This window comes from Nylanderia fulva, unplaced genomic scaffold (assembly GCF_048542155.1).
Source record: "Nylanderia fulva isolate GAGA-0341 unplaced genomic scaffold, ASM4854215v1 Scaffold605, whole genome shotgun sequence".
NCBI lineage: Eukaryota > Metazoa > Arthropoda > Insecta > Hymenoptera > Formicidae > Nylanderia > Nylanderia fulva.
Window position 1 is genome coordinate 23849 of NW_028190705.1, and position 24931 is coordinate 48779.

At 42.4% G+C, this 24931-nt stretch overlaps 4 protein-coding genes across 4 annotated transcripts; 3 read left to right on the forward strand and 1 right to left on the reverse strand.

Moving 5' to 3' along the window:
- The first annotated feature begins 14862 nt into the window (after positions 1–14862).
- On the forward strand, positions 14863–16231 carry LOC146720799 (uncharacterized). The gene is made up of 2 exons (XM_085488020.1): positions 14863–16161; positions 16217–16231. The coding sequence occupies exons 1-2, from the start codon at positions 14863–14865 to the stop codon at positions 16229–16231; spliced, it is 1314 nt and encodes a 437-aa protein (XP_085344146.1).
- A 332-nt stretch (positions 16232–16563) lies between these two features.
- LOC146720800 (uncharacterized) lies at positions 16564–17341 on the forward strand. Its single transcript, XM_085488021.1, has 2 exons — positions 16564–17240; positions 17296–17341. Exons 1-2 carry the CDS (start codon positions 16564–16566, stop codon positions 17339–17341), a joined length of 723 nt encoding a protein of 240 aa, XP_085344147.1.
- A 482-nt stretch (positions 17342–17823) lies between these two features.
- LOC114930714 (uncharacterized) lies at positions 17824–19374 on the forward strand. The gene has a single exon (XM_029302568.2). It carries the CDS (start codon positions 17824–17826, stop codon positions 19372–19374), a length of 1551 nt encoding a protein of 516 aa, XP_029158401.2.
- A 2889-nt stretch (positions 19375–22263) lies between these two features.
- Positions 22264–22779, reverse strand: LOC114933850 (uncharacterized). Its single transcript, XM_029306422.2, has one exon. It carries the CDS (start codon positions 22777–22779, stop codon positions 22264–22266), a length of 516 nt encoding a protein of 171 aa, XP_029162255.2.
- Between the last annotated feature and the right edge of the window lie 2152 nt (positions 22780–24931).

Below are 24931 nucleotides of genomic sequence, written 5' to 3' on the forward strand. Positions count from 1 at the left end.
ATTGAACTCCTAAAATTTGCAACTTGGTAACTAATTATCAATTGGACGAAAGTTTTACACGATTGTGGGAAAACAAACGTATTTCTGAACGGAAACAATTACACGCAGGAAGAAAAACTTTGTGAAGAGCATTTCACACGCCCTCATTGCAGAGATCTAGATGGCAGATTTGTTGTACAATTTCTTTTCAAGGATGGTTTATTCAAGCAGCTGGGTGAATCAAGAGACATGGCGCTTTGTCGCTTTCTTTTGCAAGAACGTAAATTGAGCAAGGATTCGGAATTAAGACATCAATATGTCGAGTTCTTAGAAGATTATCAGCGTTTAGGACACATGGAGGAAATAACAAAGTAAAGGTGCCCCCGAATAGGATATTATATATTATTTGCCGCATCATCCAGTTATAAAAGAAGACAGCTTGACCACGAAGGGTAGGTTTCGACGTATCATTGAAGACTTCTACAGAAGTTTCGCTGAACGACACTCTCATGGTTGGACCTATAATACAAGAAGAGCTTTGAAACATTATTCTCAGATTTCGCATATGGGTGTCCGTCATGTCGGCCGATATCGAAAAACTGTATAGACAAGTTCGTGTCGACAATTCACAAACTCAATATCAACGCATTTTGTGGAAAGCTAGTTTTTGTAAAGAAATAGAAACCTTTGAATTAAAAACTATTACTTATGGAACAGCCTCAACTTCGTATCTAGCAACACGAGCGCTTAAAGAAACGGCGAAAGCAGAAAAGACTAATTTTCCTTTAAGAGCAGCATTCATAATTTCAGATTTTTATGTCGATGACTTATTGACAGAAGATGACAATCTTGACAAGGCCATTAAAAATCATGACAAAATAATAGCCGCATTGAGTAAAGGCGAATTCAAGTTAAGAAAATGGATATCCAATTCTTCCAAATTGGTGCAAAGATTTCGGAGTTCAGAAACCACAAAATCTGTATTAGTTCTAAACAAAGGTGAACGACATAAAACCTTAAGACTACATTGGCATGCTTCTCTTGATCTATTGCAGTACGATGTAACCAGGCTGACATCTACAAAAAACGTAACAAAAAGAAGCAAGCAATTTTGCAAGCATTGCTTGCATTTTTTACTCTCTCGGGTTATTAGGCTCAATCATCGTAACAGGAAAAATCTTACTACAAAGGTTATGGACACTTAAACTTGATTGGGATGAGACGGTGTCCTTGGAAATTAAAACTAGATGGCGCATCTACAAAGCCCAGTTGAGTCTTTTAAACAGCCTTGACAATTCCCAGAAAAGTAATTCCGTAAATCCTTACAGACCAATATCATTGAACTTCATAGTTTTTGCGGTGCAAGTCTAAACGCGTATGGAGCTGCAATATATATTAAATCAATAGATCATAATAACCATGGAGAAGCACGTTTATTGTGTGCAAGATCACGTGTTGCTTTATTGATACACAAGGTATCTAAGGCGATTAATATTAAATTCGATAGCATTTATCACTGGACTGACTTCATCATTGTCCTAGGATGGATAAAATCGGACGCCAAACGCTGGAGCATATACTTTTCCAATTGCATAGGTCAAATTCAGGAGTTAACTCAACCTTCATCATGGAGGCATGTAAATACAAAAGAAAATCCTGCAGATCTAATTTCCCGTGGAATCTCTCCCTCTCAATTAATTCAACCAACACTTTGGTGGCTTGGGCCTCCGTGGCTTAATCATGAGACTAAGGATTGGAAAATACTGCAGTTTTCTTCAACACTGAAGAGCTTCCAGAAGCACGTAAGAATGACTTAAGCGTACAACGAGTTAATCAAGAATGGGATAATATTTCCAGATTTTCATCAGCGACGCGCCTTATCATAGTTATAGCATACATACTGCAATTTCTAAAAAAATACAAAGAACATCAAGAAAGAAAAAAACAAGAACCTCACTACAAGCAACTTGAATCAAGCGACTATCTGCTGGGTAAAAATCATTCAAGGTTATCATTTCAGTGAAGAACTAAAGGCATTGCATAAAGAAGAATCTGTACCTCGAAAAAGCAACGATTTATTAAAACGATATATTTCTCGGCGAGAAGCACCTTCGAATATATATACGGACAACGGAACCAATTTTGTTGGAGCCGACAGAGAATTGAAGAACTTTGGAGAAGTTTTTATTAATACAATGCGTCATGACAAGATAGTGGATTTTTCAGCACAAAAAGGCATAAACTGGCACTTTATTCCTCCGCATGTCCTGCGCTTCGGCGGCTTCCCATAAGCCAGTAGTTAAGGCTATGAAGTTTTATTTGAAAAAAGTAGCAGGGACAGCAAATTTAATGCATGATGAGCTACAAACGATTTTGATTCAAATTGAAGCAGTGCTAAATTCCTGTCTTATGATTCCTCTGTCTAGCAATCCTAACAATCATACCTACCTAGTCCCGCTCACTTTTTGATCGGAGACGCTTTTACCGCTCCCGCTGAACCTAGCCTATTAGATCTAAAGGAAAGTCATCTTTCTCGATGGCAAATCAAACAACAGTTCTGGAAGAAGTGGCAATCTGATTATCTTAACCAGATGCAACGGCGTACTAAATAAAAGACCAACGCTCCATCCTTGAAACCTGGTAACCTGGATTCATTATGAGAGAAGACAACATCCCTCCATTGTGCTGGCCAATGGCACGCGTTAAAGCGGTGCATCCTACAGCAGATGAAGTTGTTTGCACCTCCACAGTCAAAAATGCAAAGGAAACCTACAAGAGAGCGGCATCAAAGCTGTGCCCTTTATTTATTAGAGATTAATAATTCTGATGGAAATTAATTCATTATTTTGTTATATGATACGTTTATTTGTTTCATTTATTCCGAGCATAGACAAGGGTTGCAAATAATGTTAGTTATTTATTTTATGCCGCTCTTATTTGTTTATAAGTGTTCATTTATTACATTGAAAATAATATATTTTCAAGGCGGCCGGCATGTTTAAAACTTTTTTTTTTTATATTTTTAGCGTTTGAGTTTTTTGGTGCTTATTAGTTTCTGTAGTTTATTATATTGTATACAGTCCACCTCTTTGAGTTATATTTACTAAAATAATATTTCGGGCGATGTGTTTGAGCGCCCTCGATTGTATCTTATGTAAATTTGTTGCTATGTATTGAAGCCCAGAGGGCAGCGCTTCTTTTTCTCGGCCCGCTCTCGCCACTGTTGGGTCAGGTTAAGTAAACGCCATTGTAACTTGTACGTAGAGACAGTCACTCGTGTGTAATAGAATCAAAAACAATAAAAAGTAGACTCTGGCTCACAAAAGCAAGGATTATCTCTACATCTCATATGGAACAAATTGTTCTATGTTAATATAATAATGTCAAATATTATATGTAAACATATTTTCTGAACAAATATATTGAGATTTTTTATGCAGTAATTATACATATATATATATATATAGAAAAGTCGTTGCAATATATATATATATATATTGCAACGACTTTTCTCGCCCCGGAGTAAATGCGGCGAGCAGAGGTCGTCGTCAAAAAAGAAAAAATTAATTATTTATTCTTTAAAAATTGTTATCAAACGCGGGAACTAAGGTGGTGGTCGCTCCGCGCGTACCGCAGTAGAACGCCAGCCGACGGATATGCGAAATGACTCGAAATTTTGGGCGCCAGACACGATCTTTCACGTGTCAATTCGCGACACACGGAATAACGCAAAAATCCGGCCGAAAGTTCTGCGACGGGCCGGCTGCTCACCTAACGGCAGAGGGGCAGGGTGTGGTTGCCGCGAAAGAATTAATCATTCGTTAACTCAAAGTATACGCAAAGTTAACAATGCACGGATTACCCAGTATAGAGGCGTGACAGCACAAAGAAATACAGATAATAAAGACGCGAACGTGTAAGATAAAAATACCATGATTTATTACAATATAAATAAAGGAAGGAAAGTAATACAGAAAGTGATATGAGGTAAATCGGATACTGTCGGATTACAAGAAAAAAGAAAATATCACAAGAAATATAATATCGGTAATTAAAAAAAATTAGAAATTAGCGCGTAATCGACTTTACAAAATAACAATTGAAAAGAGATAAAAATACAAAAGAATAGAGTCAATAGCAATTTTGTACTAGCCAAGATAGCTCGAATAACACGTTGACTCAACGACATTAAAATTTCGACAAAGACGACAACGTATAATTAGCCACGAAATTCTACGATAATCTTTGCTCGCGAAATAACGCCAATTTTACATACATTGTTGGAGACGCGACAACTGTGTAATAGATTACACGCAAGAGATAGAACAGAACAGATAGTTCGGCAATCAAGAGAGTTATAAATTCGGCTCGAAAAATTCGCCGTGATAATTAGAGCTCACAAGCGTAAACGCAAAATGATGAAATTCGATATTTACCGCGAATACGCCGGCGACCGGTAGTTCACGGCTATCGCCGTCTCGCTCACTCTCGCGCGCGCACACTTTCTGTCTTCGTCGCTCTCGCATGCGGCTCTGCTTGTTCTTTGCTCTCTCTCTCTCTATTACACGCGACAATTAAATTGCACTGCCGACACCGACAATTATTACGCGATTCATCTTATTCACTCACACATCCTTGCTCGACAATTTCACAAACACAGTCATATAAACACGAAATTAAGCGCGACACAAAAATTGAGACGGCGCGATGACAATGAACCCCCGAGAGACGTAAATCGCGAAGATAACTACGACGCGTACAAATTCCCGAAATTCTTTGCCACTTGACCACCATCGCTCTTACGAAATCACCAATTCGAAATAATCCAATAACGGGCTTAGTCGTACGCTAAATAAATACACTAAGGCCCGTTTCTACCAACGTCGATTAAATTAAACTCTGGTTAAACTATATTTTTGTCTCTTTTTAAGAACTTATTTGAAAAGAGACAAATATATATTTTAATCGAAGGTTTAATTTAATCGACGTTGGTAGAAACGGGCCTAAATTATGCGATCGCGCCAGCACGGTCGAGACTCGGAAGTACAGAATGCGGACATGTTACTTGCGTGGCGAATTCTCAGCGGCTAACCTTATCAAAAGATCCACTTAATTCCTCTTGACCAATAGAGCCAAACGCGATGCTATTGCGATAATTATGAAAGAAAGAACATTTGGAAAATTAAGGAATTTGAATCTTATGGTTGAGATCTCAAATATTCCCCTTGTTCCTTCTCTTAACATCCCCTGTAAAGAAATAGGCGAGAAAAATATTGGTCCGAAAGTCGGCTGAATCGGGAATCGAACCCGAGAAGAAGAGCAGTCGCCCGGCAAGCGGAAGGTCTCGGGTTCGATTCCCGATTCAGCCGACTTTCGGACCAATATTTTTCTCGCCTATTTCTTTACAGGGGATGTTAAGAGAAGGAACAAGGGGAATTTTTGAGATCCCAACCATAGGATTCAAATTCCTTAATTTTCCAAATGTTCTTTCTTTCATAATTATCGCAATAACATCGCGTTTGGCTCTATTGGTCGAGAGGAATTAAGTGGAGATTGTGGTTTTAAAAATTAAAAGAGCTGACTTAATAAGTATTCTCATTCTTATCAGAAGAGATGCCTCTTTTGTCCTCGGGCCTCTATCTCTCTCAAAACGGTTAAAAAGTCCTTTCGCTCAACTTCTCTCTCTCTCTCTCTCTCTCTCTCTCTTCCTCCCTCTCTCCCCCCTTTTCCCCCTCTCTCTCTTCCTCCCTCTTTCCAACTTTCTCTCTCGATACTTGTTGGAGTATACATTTTCTGAACTTCATGCAATTGTTACATTTTTTGTTTTCGGAATCATACTACACTTTTTGTTTTGCCATTGTTTGGCCCCATCTTGGAATGCAGTATTAGCGGGCACATAGTGGACATCAATATCACCAAGACCTCCACAAACATTCATGTTTTGGAACTTTTCCAAAATGTATGGCATGAGATCGGCTGTATTGTACATTTGCTCTATTTCCGTCTCCTGCGTGTTGACGTGGCATCCATTGACGTAGTACTGTAATTGTCTGTGAGTGTCGAGAACAACATATTTTTGAATTAACGGGAAATGCATACCATTGTCCGATCTTGGTTTTGTATATGAAAATAGAATACACTGTCCCTTTTGAACAGGCAATTCACTGACGCTCCAGAATTTTGGTATTGTTGCAAAATTTGTGTCACATGCATTGGTATTTGCATTCCCTTTCTGAATGCCTAAAAGAAAAATGGAAAAAAATTATTTTATATTAATTTTTCTCATTTCAGGTTTACTAAAAGGAATTAACATTTTCAATGGCTGCAGTCAAGACTACACTACAAATACTTTGAAACATCATTCTATTTTTATTCTCTTGGAATGTTAAACAGATATAGAATGATGTTTCGAAGCATTAGTAGTATAGTCTTTACTGTAGCCCATGAAATCACGTATTTTACATTTATCACTATACTCTTAATAATTAATATTCAACCTTTTTTACAGTTTGCAAGAATATTTGTGTGTTATGAATACAGATGCTTTAAGCACTTATAATTTATTATTGTATGATTTACTAATGTATGCAGTAAAAAGTTTTGGTAACTCACGTTCGCTAAACACTGAATGAATGTGAAAAAGTTTTTCCTGTGTTTGACATTCGGACAGTGGCTCTGAAGCAATTTCAATTGCAGATCTGAGGTTGAATTCGCCATTGTTGTTGAATCAATATCAGCTACTTTTATTGTTGTAAGTGATTGTCCATCTTCTGAAATTGGCAATTGAATGCATACATTTTCTAAAAAAAGAAAATATATAATTCTATGATTATATCTCATTATGGGAGCTTTCCAGCAAGACACTGTGTAACACAGTGTCCACTAGTGTAAAAGAGAAAATATCAGTGTCTCACTTATACTAATAGACACTGTGTTACACAGTGTCTTGCTGGAAAGCTCCTTATATTTCTTGCTTTAACCATACTGCAACACATATTTTGCATGTGAGGGGTGTCTGTAATCATAGTCCCTTCAGTTAACTGGTTAACGGGAGACTCGGAGGACAACGGATATAGCTCCATCATGATGTACAGAATTGATAACAGGGTTCACTAAAGACGATTCAGTTGAGGTTTTATTGTTTATTTCATCGTTTGAGAATCTTGTTGGTACAGCAAGCTTACTAAGCTGTGGATATTTATATAGGACCTTCAATAAAAGAAAATGTGATATTTACGCTTTTACATACTAGTCATTAAATTTATTTCATTAACGAACCTGTGCAATAACGCATCCACTCCTGTCTCGTTTAATCTATTTGCGAATAATATACCTATATTTATCTTCAAAATGCTTGTCACATATCACGTGCGTCGGCTTCAGTTTGACGATCCCAGGAATGATTTCTATCCATTTTTTTAATTGTTCAATGTCCTTTGGTACGCGAAATACAGAACGTTTCGATTTTTTGCTTCTGTTGCCCGTTTTGCATGTCGGCACAGCACAAATAATAATTGAAAAATAAACTAATTAAACAATGCAAGACTGAATGACTGAACGGACTCTTTATAATTTGTTGGTTACATTTGTCAACATTACCCGATCGCAACGATCCTCGTCCTCGTGGCGACAAAGCAAATTAAATTGCTTCAATAAGCGACGTACCTCCACTACTGAAAATTGGCCGAGTTTCCAGACCTGTGTACACGACCGTGGTTTGATTTGAATCTCGCTATGCATTGGAAAATTGTAAACTCATGTGGAACTTCGCTTTGCGTTGTAAAGTATATGCGTGGACTCACAATCAGTGGGTTTTGTTCCTCCCTACGGCGGGGGGGGAGGGGCTCCACGTCCGAAAGGTATAACGTAAACCAAACCTAATTTCGATTTTAAATTAAAATGTATGCGAGTTACTTTGCTTATATAGCAATAAAAAAAAAGATCGATATTTCTGAAACTATTAATAGCGACTATGTCCACTTTTACTTCAAATAATCCATTTAGCAAGAATTCATAGTCAAAATTACGCGCCACGGAAATCGTTATCTCCTTAGGCAGTATTGGGCATTGTTCGAATAAAATTTTATTTAGATAAGGTTGAGAATGAAATTTTATCCGCTAAAATTTTATTCGTTACTTGTAAATAAAAATATATTCGAATTAATTTTTATTTGCAAATCAAAAATACAATTTTATTCGAATAAATTTTTATTATTTTATTCGAACAAAATATTTTATTCGTAAGTCACGAATAAAAATTTACTCCAATAAAATTATATTTCTAACTTGTAGATAAAAATTTATTCAAATAAATCCTTATTTACAAATAATAAATGAAATTTTATCGCATAAAATGTCAGTAGTAAAAGGTTAGAAAACAAGGAAAAAGTTTTTTTTGTTGGAACTGAATTTTTGTCTTTTTACATTTATTGTTCTGTATAGTATGTAATACATATGGGTGCTTTCCAGCAACGATACAGAGCGACACAGAATATCTTTGTCGTTTACTGATATTGAAAGAAGATTGAATGATACGCTATGTTGCTCTGTGTTGTGACGTGGTCTTTTTGAGCCCGTCACAAGGGCGGACGCGCCCGGCCGGGAGGCGTCTGAGAGCGCTTTAATTTTGTGTTTCGTGCGGGTGAGCAGCGACCTTTTCGCTAGCTCACCCGTACTCTGTATCGGGATCGAGGTGGTGGGCCGGGAGAACGGCCATTGTTTTAGGAAGAAGAGGACCCAGGCGAACAACGGAGGGACGACCTCGGAGGGGGAGGAGCGGAGACTGAGCGACCGGCCCGGTGAGTATAAAACACACAGTATCGAGTAAATAAGGGAGAGAGATACTGCCAAGGAAATCATTACAGCCTCGAGTGGACGATCGGGAGCGGCCCGGAGAGGCAGGGGAAGGCGTCGGCATCTCTACACGAGGATGGACACCCCTAAGGGGCCCCGCCACCACACGTCGAGGAGAAAGCGGAGATCCCTCGAGCCTGATCACCCCGGAAAGGTCTCCCCCAGCGAAGCAAGGCTAACGAGAATACCCACCCAGCCGTACGAGGTGTGAGCGGGGCCGCCAGGATCGGGTCTACGGAGAGCGTTACCGAGGACTACAATTTGAATTTGGCGGCGGGAGTCCGCGACCAGCCGCGACACACAGGAATCGATACGAGAATCGATTCCGGGTCCGGCGCGGGGCGCAACGCTGCCGCGAAGCCTGGCAACCGGGCCGGGGTGGCGCGCATTGTCTTCTCCCTCCCCACCAGCGTACCTTCCGAGGTCCCGCCGGCCCGAAAGGAAATCACTGTTCGGCAAGCCGGTGTCCTGCGAACACGTGGAAGGACGACGACCCACAGCGACCACCTGCGACGGCGAATTATTGTAAGGCCACCTCCTCGATCGTCCGGTAAGCGCGGATTCGGCGGAGACCCGTGAGTTATTAGAGACGTGTAACGATACCGAGCAATTATGCTATAAATAATTTAGTACCGAGAATTAGTTGAGAGACTCACGGGACTCGCGGCGATTTCCGCGTCATTAAGTATTGCGTAAATCTTTGCCTTCTTCGCCTCTCCGAGGGGCACCGAAACGAGTCGACAGTCATATCGTAATATATTGTAATTGTAGCATTGTATCGAGTCATTGATTAGCAATCCTTGAGAATAAGTTACGCTGGATTAGTGTATGGTCTATTCGATTCCGAGCCGGATACAAAGGGAGGAGAGTAATGATAACTAGAGATTTCGATAAAACCCAGCGATCTCCCTACGGCTCGATAATAATATTATAGTTACTTTTATTCATTCTATCTATATATTACCAACTGAAAATATATTCTTCTTATTTTATCTTATTTCTGAGTACAATTAATATCAAGAATTCCTCTCTCTCTCCGAGACGTCGATTCCGAATCTCCTTACGGAAAGAACCACGACACTCTACCCCCTGTTGATACCGAGCTACCGAGGCCGAGCCGTCGTGTCCGCTGATTATTTGCCGAGATATTGTTGAGTGGTGCGGCCTGACCGCACCTGGCGCCCAAAAGATACGATACCGAGTACATAGTGATACCGAGCAAGTATCGAGAGAACGGAGAGCGGCACGACGAGGTTGCGCAGCAGTCTCTTTCGCACTCTCTCTCTCTCGTTTGACGAGAGAGGACGGAGAGACGGTCGCAGTGTCGTTGCTGGAAAACACCCACTATGTATTATAAAAAAAATAAATATACCATAAATGATACCTAGAAACTAGAAACTAAGTAGTCACGGTTAAATTATTATACGATAATTATTGTTATTAGTGAAAGTGAGCGCCAACATGTGAGACATAAATAATTGATATTTTGTTGTTCCTCGCCGGAGGCACGAAGATTTTTCGGGTCTCGGCCGACTTTAGGATAGGGATCCAAAAGATCGACGGACGTCTTTAATTTAATTCGAGCTTTCTTATTTTCAATAAACTCTTTATTTACGCAGAATTCTCGAGTGGGTTTTTATTCTGTCAAATCCCGCCTAGGTGGTTAGTCAGATAATTTCGCACTCGGCAGTTAGAGTACAGGCGGTAGATTAGTAATCAGCGGCTTGTCTTCGACTCTTAGTTAGATTCTGATTAGCGACTTGTCTTTCTGGATTTTCGTTAGCGACTGCTCTCATCGCCTCCGTCCCAGGTGGTCTCCTGTCTTTTCTACATCTTTTTGGGAGAGGATGTAGAAAAGCTCTCTCATTGGTTAATATTATTCACGCGTTTTTTATCTAGGTGCAAGCAAAGCAGATTAGCTCTTCGCTTGCAATCCGCGGTTTCCGGCGTTTCGCGTATTTTCTGTCGCGTTCGCGTCTTCTCGCGATAAGCGCTTTGCGAGAGCGTGAGAACGTTTCTCGAACGGTTATATAATATCTACTTATTTATTTATTACTAATATAATATTTAATATAATAATATTCGATAATATTCAATATAATATAGTTATAGTCATTCGAATTATAACAATTTATTCGAATCAAACTTTATTCGTGTCATGTGATTGAATCTTCATCCAAATAAAAATTTAATTGTTAATTCTGAATAAGGATTTATTCGAATAATATTTTATTCTTATTTTATAAATAAAGATTAATTTAAATAAAATTTTATTCGCATTTTATGAATAAAGATTTATTCGAATAACATATTAGTTAGCCATATTACGAATGAGATATATTCAAATAAGATTTTATTCGAATGATATTTTATTCGAATAATTTATTCTTAATGCGTTATTCGAATAAAATGTGCTCAACTCTGTCCTTAGGAAATCTTACTAATAAATGTGGAAAACAATGTAAAAATAAAATTACTGTTATATGCTATAATTACATGTATTTCTTAATTTCTCACAACACAAATTCAACAGAAATGCTTCAAAAACATTAAAAAATTTCAAAACAGTTTCCAAATGACATTAAAACGTCAATAAAACATCTAAAAAACATAACATAAAAAACGTAACATTTGGAACATGTGTACAACTTTTCATAAACGTATTTGTGACAAAATAGCAGACATTTTCACTTATCTAAAACATATATGGTCAATATTAAACGTGAAGAATAAAATCCTCGAATTCCAACAACAGGTTTGTAATTCTAACAATGTAAATAACCGTTTGCCTTTACCCCGTCACCTCGACGGTTCGAGTTTTTGTTTACACGTGGTCCGTCGAGTTGATGGTGCGACGTCCGGGGCGCGTGTTTTGCACATTCCTCGATGTTTTGATCTTATTTAGTTCGATCTTAAGAGCCAGCAAAAGCAGAGCTACAGCTCTCGTTACTGTTGTACGTTGAGTATCACCGAATGTTCAGTGGATCTGTTAAACGTGTGAATATTAAAGCTATCCTCCGGATTTCTACAATAAATCTATGTGAATTGAACTTCATAAATCTTCATTTTCATTTACCTTGTGGATAATTCTTACTGTGAATTATCACACCGGCGGTTTAATGAAATAATACTTCCGTTTGATAGACGAGGATTTTTTTCGATATTGAACAGTATATGAGATATTTTTTCGCAAATTTTGCTGAGGTTTCTGAATTGCTATGTAAATTTAAAATATTTGCAAATATTTTAATTTTGAAATTATTTATTCCAGTGCGTGTGACTTCTGTCAACAACCAGTAAATAATTCGGGAATTACCTCGTCGTGTCAGTGCGTTATAAGATGGATTTGAAAAAACGATATTTTCCATCAATCGTATGATTCCAGGTCCAAGTATCCAAGTATGTAACAAATTTAAACGTATATTATTTACATAATTAATTACATAATGAAATATGTATATTACTATAAAATTATAAAAAAATATATATTTTAAATATATTTTAAAATAAATTAAAAAAAATATTAATACATATATATTAATGTTATATTATATTGCGTTCACTGACAAGGAAACGGTAGGAAGTGTCCCTTACTGATTATAATGAGTTTTGAATATGTTGTAGAGCATTGAAAAATATTAAAGCCGTATTTTTTTAGTTGCATATCTCGACATTTAGGAGGTAAAACACCTTGAAAAAAAACGGTTTTTTATTACTGAGTTAATACCGTCGAAGTGGTAAAAGATATTAAAAAATGTTTCAAATAAAAGTTTTATGGGTTTTAATGTTCTTTAAACCAGTACAATCAAATTTTTCAAAAACGTAAAGTTTTTTGTAATTTTCTTCTCCTTCCATAATTTTTAAAAACTTAAAAATTTTGTTGTAACAAATCTGAAAGCCTATTCAATGCCAAACCATATAAAATAAAGTTGTATTCCAACAACACCTTTTTCAGAAATAAGCTAGAAATAACACTATACGCGCTTCATTTGATTCTACCAGACGTTCGCTACTCGTGATCACCGTTCGTAATCTTACAAAAAGAATAAATTATTGACAAAAAAATTATATATTACAATTTATATATTTATATTTTCACAATGATAAAAATCTTTGAAAAAATTGTAGACAACCAAACTGGGCAAAAAATATATTAATTTATTAGATCTTTATCATTACGTTTAGACCTTTGGTTCAAGTTCTTATCAAATAAACAAACGTTAAATGTTAAAATGCAAGATTCTTTGATGTCATTATAATAAAATATGTATGATAGTCATCACTATAAAATTATATGTATGAAAACACGTGTGTCTACTGAGACGTTTAGCTAACAACTGGTTGTTGTGATCCTTGTGATTATATGTACTGGCGCTTTCACGAAATATTCTTTTTTTCTTATTTATATTTTATTTAGATTTTTGGAAAATGTAAAATTTTTTAATTTGTCCTGATTTTCACCTGTTATTTTTGTAAAATTTAGTAATTTTGTAAGGACAAAAACTAAAGAACATCGAATGTCACCAAATCCATCTCTTCATTTCGGAGGCAAGTGGGAAGCAGAAGTTAAATCTGTAAAACATTACTTTTTGAAACGCATAATAGAAAACTACATGTTTAATAAAATATTATATCTTAATTAGAATATTCTAGAATATTCGCTTCCGATCGCAAGTCAACAGGCATATCGTTTTTATATGTTTTTTTTTTGGAAAACATATCGCGACATAAATTATCCTGTCGTACAAAAACACGCTCGAAATATAAACAATTAACGGTGTCGCAACCGCTCCGCCGAATAATTATATTTTGTTGAGCATGCGCGGCTTCTCACGGGCGCCTCGTTTCGCCAATAATCATCGTGATCGCCAGCTCGCGCATGCTTTCTAACAGCCGTTGTTCTGTCAATTTTGACAGCGGCCAATTACGCGTAATACGCTCAGGTCACCTCGCGCAACTTTAAAAAGACGCAAAATTATTGGCGCTTCCCGAAAAGGTGGGTTTTTTGCGGAAACCCATAAAAGAGAGCTCGCACCCGAAATCAGGGCCTTTATCGCTTTTCCGTCGTGAAAACATATCGCAAACCGCTTATCAGATACACCGCAAAAAATTCGTTGACGACCGCCGCTATTCCGCACTTTGATTTTGATTCCGATTTCACTGTAAAATAATTAAAGTTTTGTAATAAGTTTGTTTTAGTATTTTTGTCAATACGTGTGTGATATTATTAAAGTCATTGTTTTACAAAAAAGGTGACTCATCCTTTCGTGCAGCGCGATCCTTTCTCTCGCAGCGCGTTCGTGAACATATTTTGGTCCTTCGAGCCGGATACGTCGCACCGGCAACCGCAAGTTCGCGAGCGTGGCTTGTCGCGGGAGTGACAGTAGTGCAGTTTCGTGTGCAGTCATCATGGATGTACCCACGCTGGTTGACTGTCAGCGTGAGCTTCAAGTCCGCATCTCACGTTCTGTGGAGTACTTGAAGAAGCTGGGCAGCTCCAATATCACCGCCAGTGCTATCTCCACACGCACCAGAATTCTGGACCAGCTGTGGACAAAGTTCGAGGCGCAGCATGACCTTATCCGTGCGGCCTTGAAGGAAAGGTTCAGTGAGAGCGAGTACTTTAAATCAGAGTTGCATGCTGATACGGAGAATCTCTACGTGTCACAAAGAAGCATACTAGACAGCTACGCTGAACACTATCGTGCAGCAAACGTACCTCCTTCTGCCGACGCCACGTCAAGGTCATCACTGCCGCGTATCAAGGTGCCGCCATTTTCTGGCGCCTACGCCGATTGGCCGTCGTTCCGAGATCTCTTTCTCTCCGTCGTGAGTGGCAATGCGATCTCCAACGTCGAGCGCTTTCACCACCTGCGCTCATGTCTGACGGGGCAAGCTGAAAGGTTAATAAGGTCATTGCCTGTCACCAGCGACAATTACGATCGCGCTTGGGCGATTCTGGACAAACACTACAACAACAAAAAGGAATTGATCCGCTCCAACTTCGCCACGTTCATCGCCGTGCCGAAGATGAAGGGAGATACCGCAGAAGAATTGAGACGCATTCACAACGCCGTGACTGCCGCCGTCAATGGTCAGGAGAGCATCGGACGTCCAATCAACACCCACGGAATGGACCTCTTCAACTTCCTGGTCACCGAGCTGTTTGATGCACGCACACGTCTTGAGTGGGAGTCGTCCACGTCAGACTCATCAGAGCCGGCACAAAACGAAGCACTTGTGGACTTCATCAGCCGTCGGATCCTGACGCTCAATGCCGCACGACCGAAGAGCGCCAGCAAACCGCCCGGAGATGCTCCACGGGTAGCCAAGGCACACGTCACGAAGCACCAAGGAACCGAGTCGCCGCACTGTGCCCTGTGTCGCGAGAAGCACACCTTGATGACCTGCCGAGATTTCAAGGCCAAGACTGTCAACGACCGCAAGGCATTTGTCGAGAGTAACAGGCTCTGTTACAATTGCTTAGGCAACCATTTTCTCTCTCGCTGCCAGTCAAAGAAGAACTGTCTGACATGCGACGCACGACACCACACGATGTTACACGGAGCACCCACATCGTCAGCGTCAACTGAAGCCACACGCGCCACCACACTGACCGCTACGCTGCAAAATCCAGAGTGCAAGGCCGTTCTTCTTGCAACAGCACGAATAAACGTCGCCGATCGGTACGGATCACCACAAGCCGTACGCGCGTTGATCGACCAATGTTCTGAGGTGTCGATCATTTCGGAGACCTTGGCACAACGTCTTCGCCTTCCTCGAGCCTCAACGGGCCTCTCCATTTTCGGCATCGGAGGGACTCGCTCGGGATCCGCTCGTGGCAAGGTCACGCTGCACGTAACGTCAGACGTGACCAACGCCAAACTCAGCGTGGTGGCCTTTGTGCTGCCCCGCATATCGCTGCAGCAAGGCTCGGTTTCGCGGGAAGAACGCAGCTGGCCTCATCTCAACGGACTCCAACTGGCCGATCCTCGCTTCTTAGACGACGACCCAGCTGAGCTGCTACTGGGAGCCGAGGTCTATTCCTTGATCCTCGAGGAAGGCCTCCGCAAGGGTGAATCAAGGATGCCGATCGCTCAGCAAACCAGCCTGGGATGGATCCTCTCTGGCGGCTACGACGCAGCAGCAGTCACGGGACATCGCCGCACCTTCCGGTGCACCGCCGATCATGACCTCGCCGACTTCGTTCGACGCTTCTGGGAGCAGGAGAGCGGACCGATAACTCGGGCTTCACTCACTCCCGACGAGACCAAGTGCGAGGAACTCTACGTGCGCACCGTCACGCGCACGCCCACCGGGAGATACATGGTGAGGCTGCCCTTCTCATCGCCGCCGACGACTCTTCAGGATACTCGCCGCCCAGCGGAGCGCCTACTGAAGGCCATGGAGACCAAGGGCAGCCGAGATCTTCGATTTGGCGAACTCTATCACGGCTTCATGCAGGAATACGAGGACCTGCAACACATGAAGAAGGTAAATACCTCAACAACAACGGAGAATTTCAGATGCTACTTACCGCATCACGGGGTCCTGAAGGAATCGAGCACGACGACAAAGCTCCGAGTCGTGTTCAACGGCTCTCAGCGCACACGGGCCGGTACTTCGCTCAACTCGCAGCTGCTGACTGGGGCAAACCTTCTGCCAGCGCTCACCGACGTGTTGTTGCGATGGCGTTGGCACCGGTACGTCTTCGTCACCGACATCGAGAAGATGTACCGCCAAATCCTCGTACATCCTGAGGACTGCCGTCTCCAAACAATCTTGTGGCGCCACAACAAGACGGACGAGATCGGAGAGTACGAGCTGCAGACGGTGACCTACGGCATGGCGTGTGCACCGTTCCTGGCCATCCGAACTCTGCAACAACTTTGTACGGACGAGGGAGCGCAGTTTCCTCAAGGTGCCACAGTACTTCGGCTTGATTGCTACGTCGACGACGTGGTCACCGGCGCGGACAACCTCGACGATGCCGTCAACCTCCAGACGGAGCTGCGCAACCTCTGCATGGCGGGCGGATTTCCACTGAGGAAGTGGGCCTCGAACCACCCAGAGGTCCTCACAGGAGTCCCACAGGAGCATCGGCTGCAGCAAGGACCACATTCCTGGGAAGGAGAGAGCCATTCGACATTGGGCCTGCGATGGCGTCCTCAAGATGACCGGTTCGCCTTCGCAATACATCCTCGGCCAGTCAGCAAATTCACGAAGCGACGAGTCCTCTCCGAAACTGCACGCCTATTTGACCCGATGGGCTGGCTCGCGCCTGTCGTCATTCGGGCGAAGATCTTAATCCAAAGCACCTGGCTTCAGCAACTTGATTGGGACGCGCCACTGCCGGCCAAGGATGCTCGACATTGGCAACAGCTGTTGGATCAGTTGCCGCTGCTCAGGCACATACGCGTGAATCGCTGGCTCAACACCGACAACGATCACTCGAGGTTGCAGCTCCACGGTTTTGCTGATGCTTCCGAACGAGGATACGCCGCAGTAGTCTACCTCCGCACCACTGAAAGGGGAAAATCGTCAATTAATCTACTCATGGCGAAATCCAAGGTCGCACCCGTCAAGCAGGTTTCGTTGCCGCGACTTGAGTTGTGCGCTGCTAGCCTACTCACCACGCTCACGCTGCATGTCCGCGACATTCTCGGCTTGGCAACTACTCCAGTATATCTGTGGTCCGATTCCCAGGTCACGCTTCATTGGATCCAGGGACACGCCACTCGCTGGAAAACTTTCGTCGCCAACCGGGTAGCTCATATCCAGACACAGCTCCCGGACGCTCGATGGAGACACGTAGCCGGGAAGAATAATCCTGCAGACTGCGCATCGAGAGGAATTACTCCTGGAGAATTAATCAACCACGCATTATGGTGGACTGGACCTACCTGGTTGGCACTGGACGAGACAGCATGGCCCAGCTCAGAGGTCCACATCGCAGAGGATGACCTTCCTGAACAGCGCACCACCAGCCTGATGACCAAGGGCTCCGTCGTCGTCGAACCGGACATCCTCCTTCGGTTCTCTGCGCTTCATCGACTGCTACGCGTTACGGCTTGGTGTCGGCGATGGCTCAACGTGGCGAGCCGGGAGGTCACACCTGGTTGTCCACTACACCCCGACGAGCTGGACGCCGCCCTACTCCAGTGGCTTCGAGTAGTACAGGCGCTCCACTTCCCGGACGAGATAGCTGCTGCCGCCGCAGGACGCTCCGGCCCACCACGCAGTTCACTGATCAAGCTGAATCCGTTCATCGACGACCACGGTGTACTGCGCGTTGGAGGACGCCTCAAACACGCACTGCTGCCCTACGACGAGAAGCACCCGGTGATCATACCGCCGGCCTCCTGGATGACGCGACTGCTGATTGAGTCCTGCCATCGTCGCTCTCTGCACGGCGGCGTCCAGATGACACTCGGTCTGCTTCGCCTTCGGTTCTGGGTACCACGCGGAAGGACCGTCGTCAAGCAGCAACTGCATCGGTGCGTCACTTGCACTCGCTGGCGCGCTGCCACGCCACAGCCTCCAATGGGCCACCTTCCTCGGGACCGAGTGACGCCAACTCGACCTTTCTTGAGCACTGGACTGGACTACGCGGGACCAATTTCCATCCGGACCAGCAAGGGACGCGGACACCGCTCACAGAAAGGATACATCGCGGTCTTCGTCTGCTTTTGGTCGAAGGCCATCCATCTCGAGGTCGTCTCGGATTACAGCTCCGAGGCCTTCATCGCCGCCTTACGCCGCTTCGTCTCTCGCAGAGGACTGTGTACGGACGTCTACAGCGACTGCGGCACAACATTCGTTGGCGCCGATCGCACCCTGCGGGAGCTCTTCAAGGCGTCGACCTCCGAGGGCCTTCACATCGCCCGCGCCGCCAACACTCAAGGGATCCGCTGGCATTTTAATCCGCCAGCGGCCCCTCACTTTGGTGGTCTTTGGGAGGCTGCCGTGAAATCCACTAAATTTCACCTCCGCCGAGTAATCGGCGACACCACGCTCACTTTTGAGGAGCTTAACACACTCCTCACACAAATCGAGGCGTGTCTTAATTCTCGTCCGTTGCAGGCTCTGTCGGACGACCCAGACGACACTTCAGCACTCACTCCAGGGCACTTTATCATCGGCGCGCCTCTATTAGCTATACCTGAGCCGTCACGGATCGGACAATCATCATCCACGCTGTCACGCTGGCATCACCTGCAGCTGATGCGAGACCATTTTTGGCAGCGGTGGTCGGCTGAGTACGTGCACGGGCTCAACCCCCGCACTAAATGGGTCAAGGCCGAGGCCGCACCTCACGTCGGAGACCTTTGCATCATCCGCTCGGAGCTCACCCCTCCTACTCGATGGCCTCTTGCAAGGATCACGAGACTGCATCCCGGGGACGACGGTGTCGTCCGCGTGGTCTCAGTACGCACCGCCACATCCGAATTCGTACGCCCGATCGTTAAATTGGTCATGCTCCCGGGCGCGGATCGTATTCCGGACACGAATAACGCGGACACGCCGTCCGCCGGCACGTAACACATCACTCATCAACGTTCGACACTCACTCACGAGATTTATCACATCATACACTGTATCATTTGTCACACCTCATTCTCATCATGCACCACCTCACTTGCAATGGTTCCATAATCACCACTCTGCACTACACGTTCGTCATTTCACATCAACCACACACTCGTTACTGTCTCAGCTGATCATCACATTCCACGCTATCACCACGTGTTTCCGCGGCTCAGCTGATTCAAATTACACGCGATCATCACGTGAATCTCGCCGCGCCGGCGCGCCTGCCCCACCATCGATCACTATCGACTTGCGATTCCGCGACCGAAATAACATAAACATGTTGTCACTGCGCGACAAGGCGGGCGGGAATGTTTGAAACGCATAATAGAAAACTACATGTTTAATAAAATATTATATCTTAATTAGAATATTCTAGAATATTCGCTTCCGATCGCAAGTCAACAGGCATATCGTTTTTATATGTTTTTTTTTTGGAAAACATATCGCGACATAAATTATCCTGTCGTACAAAAACACGCTCGAAATATAAACAATTAACGGTGTCGCAACCGCTCCGCCGAATAATTATATTTTGTTGAGCATGCGCGGCTTCTCACGGGCGCCTCGTTTCGCCAATAATCATCGTGATCGCCAGCTCGCGCATGCTTTCTAACAGCCGTTGTTCTGTCAATTTTGACAGCGGCCAATTACGCGTAATACGCTCAGGTCACCTCGCGCAACTTTAAAAAGACGCAAAATTATTGGCGCTTCCCGAAAAGGTGGGTTTTTTGCGGAAACCCATAAAAGAGAGCTCGCACCCGAAATCAGGGCCTTTATCGCTTTTCCGTCGTGAAAACATATCGCAAACCGCTTATCAGATACACCGCAAAAAATTCGTTGACGACCGCCGCTATTCCGCACTTTGATTTTGATTCCGATTTCACTGTAAAATAATTAAAGTTTTGTAATAAGTTTGTTTTAGTATTTTTGTCAATACGTGTGTGATATTATTAAAGTCATTGTTTTACAAAAAAGGTGACTCATCCTTTCGTGCAGCGCGATCCTTTCTCTCGCAGCGCGTTCGTGAACAATTACCTTAAACGAGTTCTCGGCGATACACTCTTTACGTATGAGGAGATGACTACCTTACTTACACAAATTGAGGCTGTTCTTAACTCGCGGCCTTTGAGCTTACCCAGAAGATTTAAATGCTTTAACTCGCGGTCATTTTTTGATTAGAAGTGCATCGGCCATCATTCCAGAGCCATCACTCGAGACCTTGAATAGCTCATGTCTTTCTAGATGGCATTCATTCGTCAGAAAGTAGATAGATTTTGGTCGCGCTGGTGTAAGAAGTATCTAGCGATATTTAGCCATCCACAAGTAGAACCAACCTAGTCCTTCACTCTAAGAAGATTCTCTAGTTTTAATCATTAATGAGCGATATCCTCCCTCGAAATGGCCTCTGGGAAGAATCACTCAAATGCATCCTGGCAAAGATGGCCATATTAGAGTGGGTCACTGTCCGTACACAAACATCATCTTTCAAAAGACCGATTGTTAAGCTCTGCCTTCTGCCCATCTCAGTAGACTCTCTGTAATTCGTTTGTTAACTTCAGTTAACGAAGGCGGGCTGAAATGTTTAGAAATCTCGCGCGAGTGGTCGAGGTGTCGCGTTAGCGGTATCTCGAATCTGCGCTTCCGCTCCATTGTCAGTAGCCTTCCGTCTCTCAACCAGTGGCGCTGGTAATGCTTCTTCTCCCTCTCGGCTCAGCTTGGTCGTTCGTTCGTAGTAGCCATCCTGTCTGTGTCGTTTCAGTTGAGCTACATATTTTATTCTTTTGTTTAAAGTCAAGTTTGCAAGTTGATTTATCAACACTGAGTACATCTCATTCTTTGGAATTCTGTCTCTCAACAGCTACTATTTCTCGAGTTCAAATAAAAAAAAAAGATGTAATACAAGGAAGACGGAAAGTCTCTCAGGCGTGACTGCCTACCACCAGAGTGTATTCGAGGCGAGCAAAAGACTTCTGGCTGATCTTGGTTTTCATTCGCAGATTTAGATCACTTTTCAATCTCCGTAGGTTTAGGTAACCTTTTTAACATAAGAAAATTTAATCTGATGAATATGCCAGAAGCCCTGTAAATGAGTGACAGTATATTTGTCAGGTATCGTGACTTTGTTTAATCGACGATAACCGCCACATGGTCTCCATGTTCCATTGGATTTCTTCACCATATGCAGCGGAGAGGCCCATGGGCTAGAGGATGGCTCGCAAATACCCTGCTGGATGAGGTTTTGGAATTCGATTCGGGCTGCCTTATAACGGGTTGGTGAAAGGCGCCTAGCTCGCTCTGCTACAGGGTGTCCATTGGTGATTATATAATGTTGCACGCCGTGCGTGGGTTCCTGGCTTTTGATTGGACGTGTCACTTCGTCGAATTCCAGTAGAATTTTTCTGTAACAGTTATCGTAGCTGATTTTTGTTAAACTTGGAGTGTTGCATGTTGTGATTGCACCTAGCACGTGCAATTTTGTTTCTGTATCGATTAGTCGGCGGTTGTGGAGATCGACAAGCAGTTTTAAATGCTTTATAAAGTCGGCACTCAATATCGGTTGTTGGACGTCAGCTACAATGAATCGCCAAACGAAATCTCTGCGTAGTGCAAGGTTGAGTTTCATTTTGAGCTCTCCGTAAGTGGGAATAATAGTGCCGTTGGCTGCGTAAATTGTAAATCTAGCACGGGTAGGTTGTTTGCCTTTCATGAGTTTTGGTAGAACTGAAACGTCTGCACCGGTGTCCACTAGGAACTTCATCCTTGAGTATTGATCTATGACTGTGAGGCAGTTTGACGTCTCATTGATCTCCGTAGTCGCCCCTATGTACGGAGATTTTATTAGTTTTCCTGCGGCTTAGCTCCTTGAGTCCACGTACAAGGGTGCTGGCACTTCCTTGCGTTGGCACCAAATCTATTATGATAGTAACAGAACTCAGGCTTATTTGTATGCGTAGGTGCAGGTATCAATGTTCTAGGTTGGTTTTCTTTTCCTCTGCTACGGGAGCGACGGAATCGTTCGTTGCGATCTAGTTGTTTCTGCATTTTTGAGACCTGTAATGTGAGTGCGTTAAGTGACTCTTCTAATGTAGACAGCATACCTGTGGTAGCCTGTGTGTTTGAACTCTTTGCAGGCACGATTTGGGTTGCTGCCACCATTGGTCTCATTGCGTCTAGTGCCTTATCAGCCATCTCTGCTAACCGCTGGAGATCTGATGTGTCGGAGATTGCAAGTATTACTCGAGCAACTTCTGGTAACTGCTCAAAGAGCAGAGAGCGGATGATGGCGTCTTCACACTGGTCTCCTGCAAGGGCTCGTAAACAATGTAGATAAGCCGTCGGTTTCTCATCACGCATCTTGTGGCCACGGAGTAGACGTCGGAGGCGTGCTTCATCTCCTTCGTCATAGGCGGACATAACGCGCCGCTTGAGGCTTTCGTACTTATTTTCAGCGGGCGGATTTATGACGAGATCGGACACGCTTCGCCGGATAATTGTGTGGCAACGTACCTGTACTTTGTGGTATCAGACGTTATATTGTAGTTAGCAAAAACAAGATCTATCTGGGCGAACCATAGCCGTGGATCGGCTTGAAAAAATGGCGGCAGTTCGATATGGCGGGAAGATACCGCTAAAACTCCGCCGTTGAGTTTGCGTCCTTGGGGTGTCTGGTTGCCAACGGGTTAATTCTGTGTTGTGCCAGCGCCCGGGGCGTCTGTTCCTTGTGTAGGCGATCCGTCTACAGGCATCCTTTATTACGCGGGATCACGTCGGGGTCACCAATGTAGCGCTCGTGCACGTGTATATATATATATATATATATATATATTTAGCGGGAAAGAGATTCCTACTCATGCGTCTTGGATGCAGGTAGATATATAATAACTATTTGGAAACCACTGCTGAGGCGTCCCGGATCGATAAATATGTGATGAGTATATTTTTTATATGTATAAAAAATACTTTATTTTTTCTTTGGTAACAGACAGTATCACAGTATTAAAGGCAGACAAAAGAGAGTGTGTTCGGTGAGGAAGAACTTAGCTTACTTAATATCTAGATAGGAATCATCTTTGGCTAGTGCGCATGTGAGGAAGAACTTAGTCGGCTCTCCAATTTTTAATCATCGTATTTATCTCGACTAAAGAGCCAAACGCGATGTTATTGCGTCAGATTAAGATAAGAAAATTTGGAAACTAAGGAATTTGAATCCTATGGTTGGGATCTCAGAAATTCCCCTTGTTCCTTCTCCTAACATCCCCTGTAAAGAATTAGACGAGAAAAATATTGGTCCGAAAGTCGGCTGAATCGGGAATCGAACCCGAGACCTTCCGCTTGCCGGGCGACTGCTCTTCCAGCTGAGCTATTCAGACACTTGCAAATCAATATTTCTCTCAGTGTTTATAACCCCCCTCCCCCCACCAAGGCGTCGTAATTCGTCCAAACGCGATAAACAATAATAAGAATATTTTTAAGTCGGCTCTCCAATTTTTAATCATCGTATTTATCTCGACTAAAGAGCCAAACGCGATGTTATTGCGTCAGATTAAGATAAGAAAATTTGGAAACTAATAAATAATTAATTATGTTTTTAAGTATTCAAATTTATTAATTTTATATAGAGTTATTTTGATTTCTTTATTCAACTGATAACATCAGTTAAGTTTTAATTTTAATAAGAACTTTAATAGTTTAAAAAGTTACTTTTGTTTTAACATAGAAATTAAGTTTTATTTTAAAATAGTGTTGACTGATCGAGACGAAAAAACTAGTCTTGTTTTACGCATCCAATATTTTTTTGGATTTATTTTGTATACGCAACTATCTATTCGTAGAGTAAATAACTTGTAACTTCTACATATACATCACTTTATGAATTACAATACTTTTAATAAAACTGTATATATTTATATAATATATTACTTTTATACTAATTCAAAAATTTCCTTTTTTTTGTCATCCAGCTGCGTCTTTCCAGTTATAAAATATCACAGTAGTTTTATAACATATACCTTACTATTTCTCAAATACATCAACTTTTTCCGCTTCTGGAATGTCAAACAAATTGTAAAAATTTAACGTGTCTTTCTCTTCTAATTGGAATTCTTTTTTATTTTGTATTTTCTGCAGCACATTCAATTTTTTCTTTCACTTCTACTTTTTTTGATGTTATCAGACTTTGTGGAAAATTGAAAGCAATAACAGTTACAGATAATAACATTATTATGTTGTATGGATTAAAATGTATTATTTAAAAAAATGTTAAATCAAATAAATTTAATAAATAAATTTTTTTCTCGCCTATTTTTCTCCATATATAAGTTTGAGATTAATTTATTATATATATGGAACTTAGTAATCTTAAACCAAGAGATACAGTTCCGAAAAATTAATTTTCGCGCTTGGGCTCTATTGGCCGATTTGAAATTCATATATTATTATTATTCTTAATATTGAGAGCCGACATATATTTCTTGTCTGATTTTATTTACGCCTGGGCTTAATCATG

Excerpts from the sequence above, each read along its gene's own strand:
- LOC114930714 (XM_029302568.2), top strand. The coding sequence starts at position 17,824 with ATGACCAAGGGCTCCGTCGTCGTCGAACCGGACATCCTCCTTCGGTTC.
- LOC146720800 (XM_085488021.1), top strand. The coding sequence starts at position 16,564 with ATGTACCGCCAAATCCTCGTACATCCTGAGGACTGCCGTCTCCAAACA. Across the intron at positions 17,241-17,295 it reads GATCAGTTGCCGCTGCTCAG|CTCCACGGTTTTGCTGATGC; the intron begins GCACATACGCGT and ends TCGAGGTTGCAG.
- LOC114933850 (XM_029306422.2), bottom strand. The coding sequence starts at position 22,779 with ATGCGTGATGAGAAACCGACGGCTTATCTACATTGTTTACGAGCCCTT.
- LOC146720799 (XM_085488020.1), top strand. The coding sequence starts at position 14,863 with ATGAAGGGAGATACCGCAGAAGAATTGAGACGCATTCACAACGCCGTG.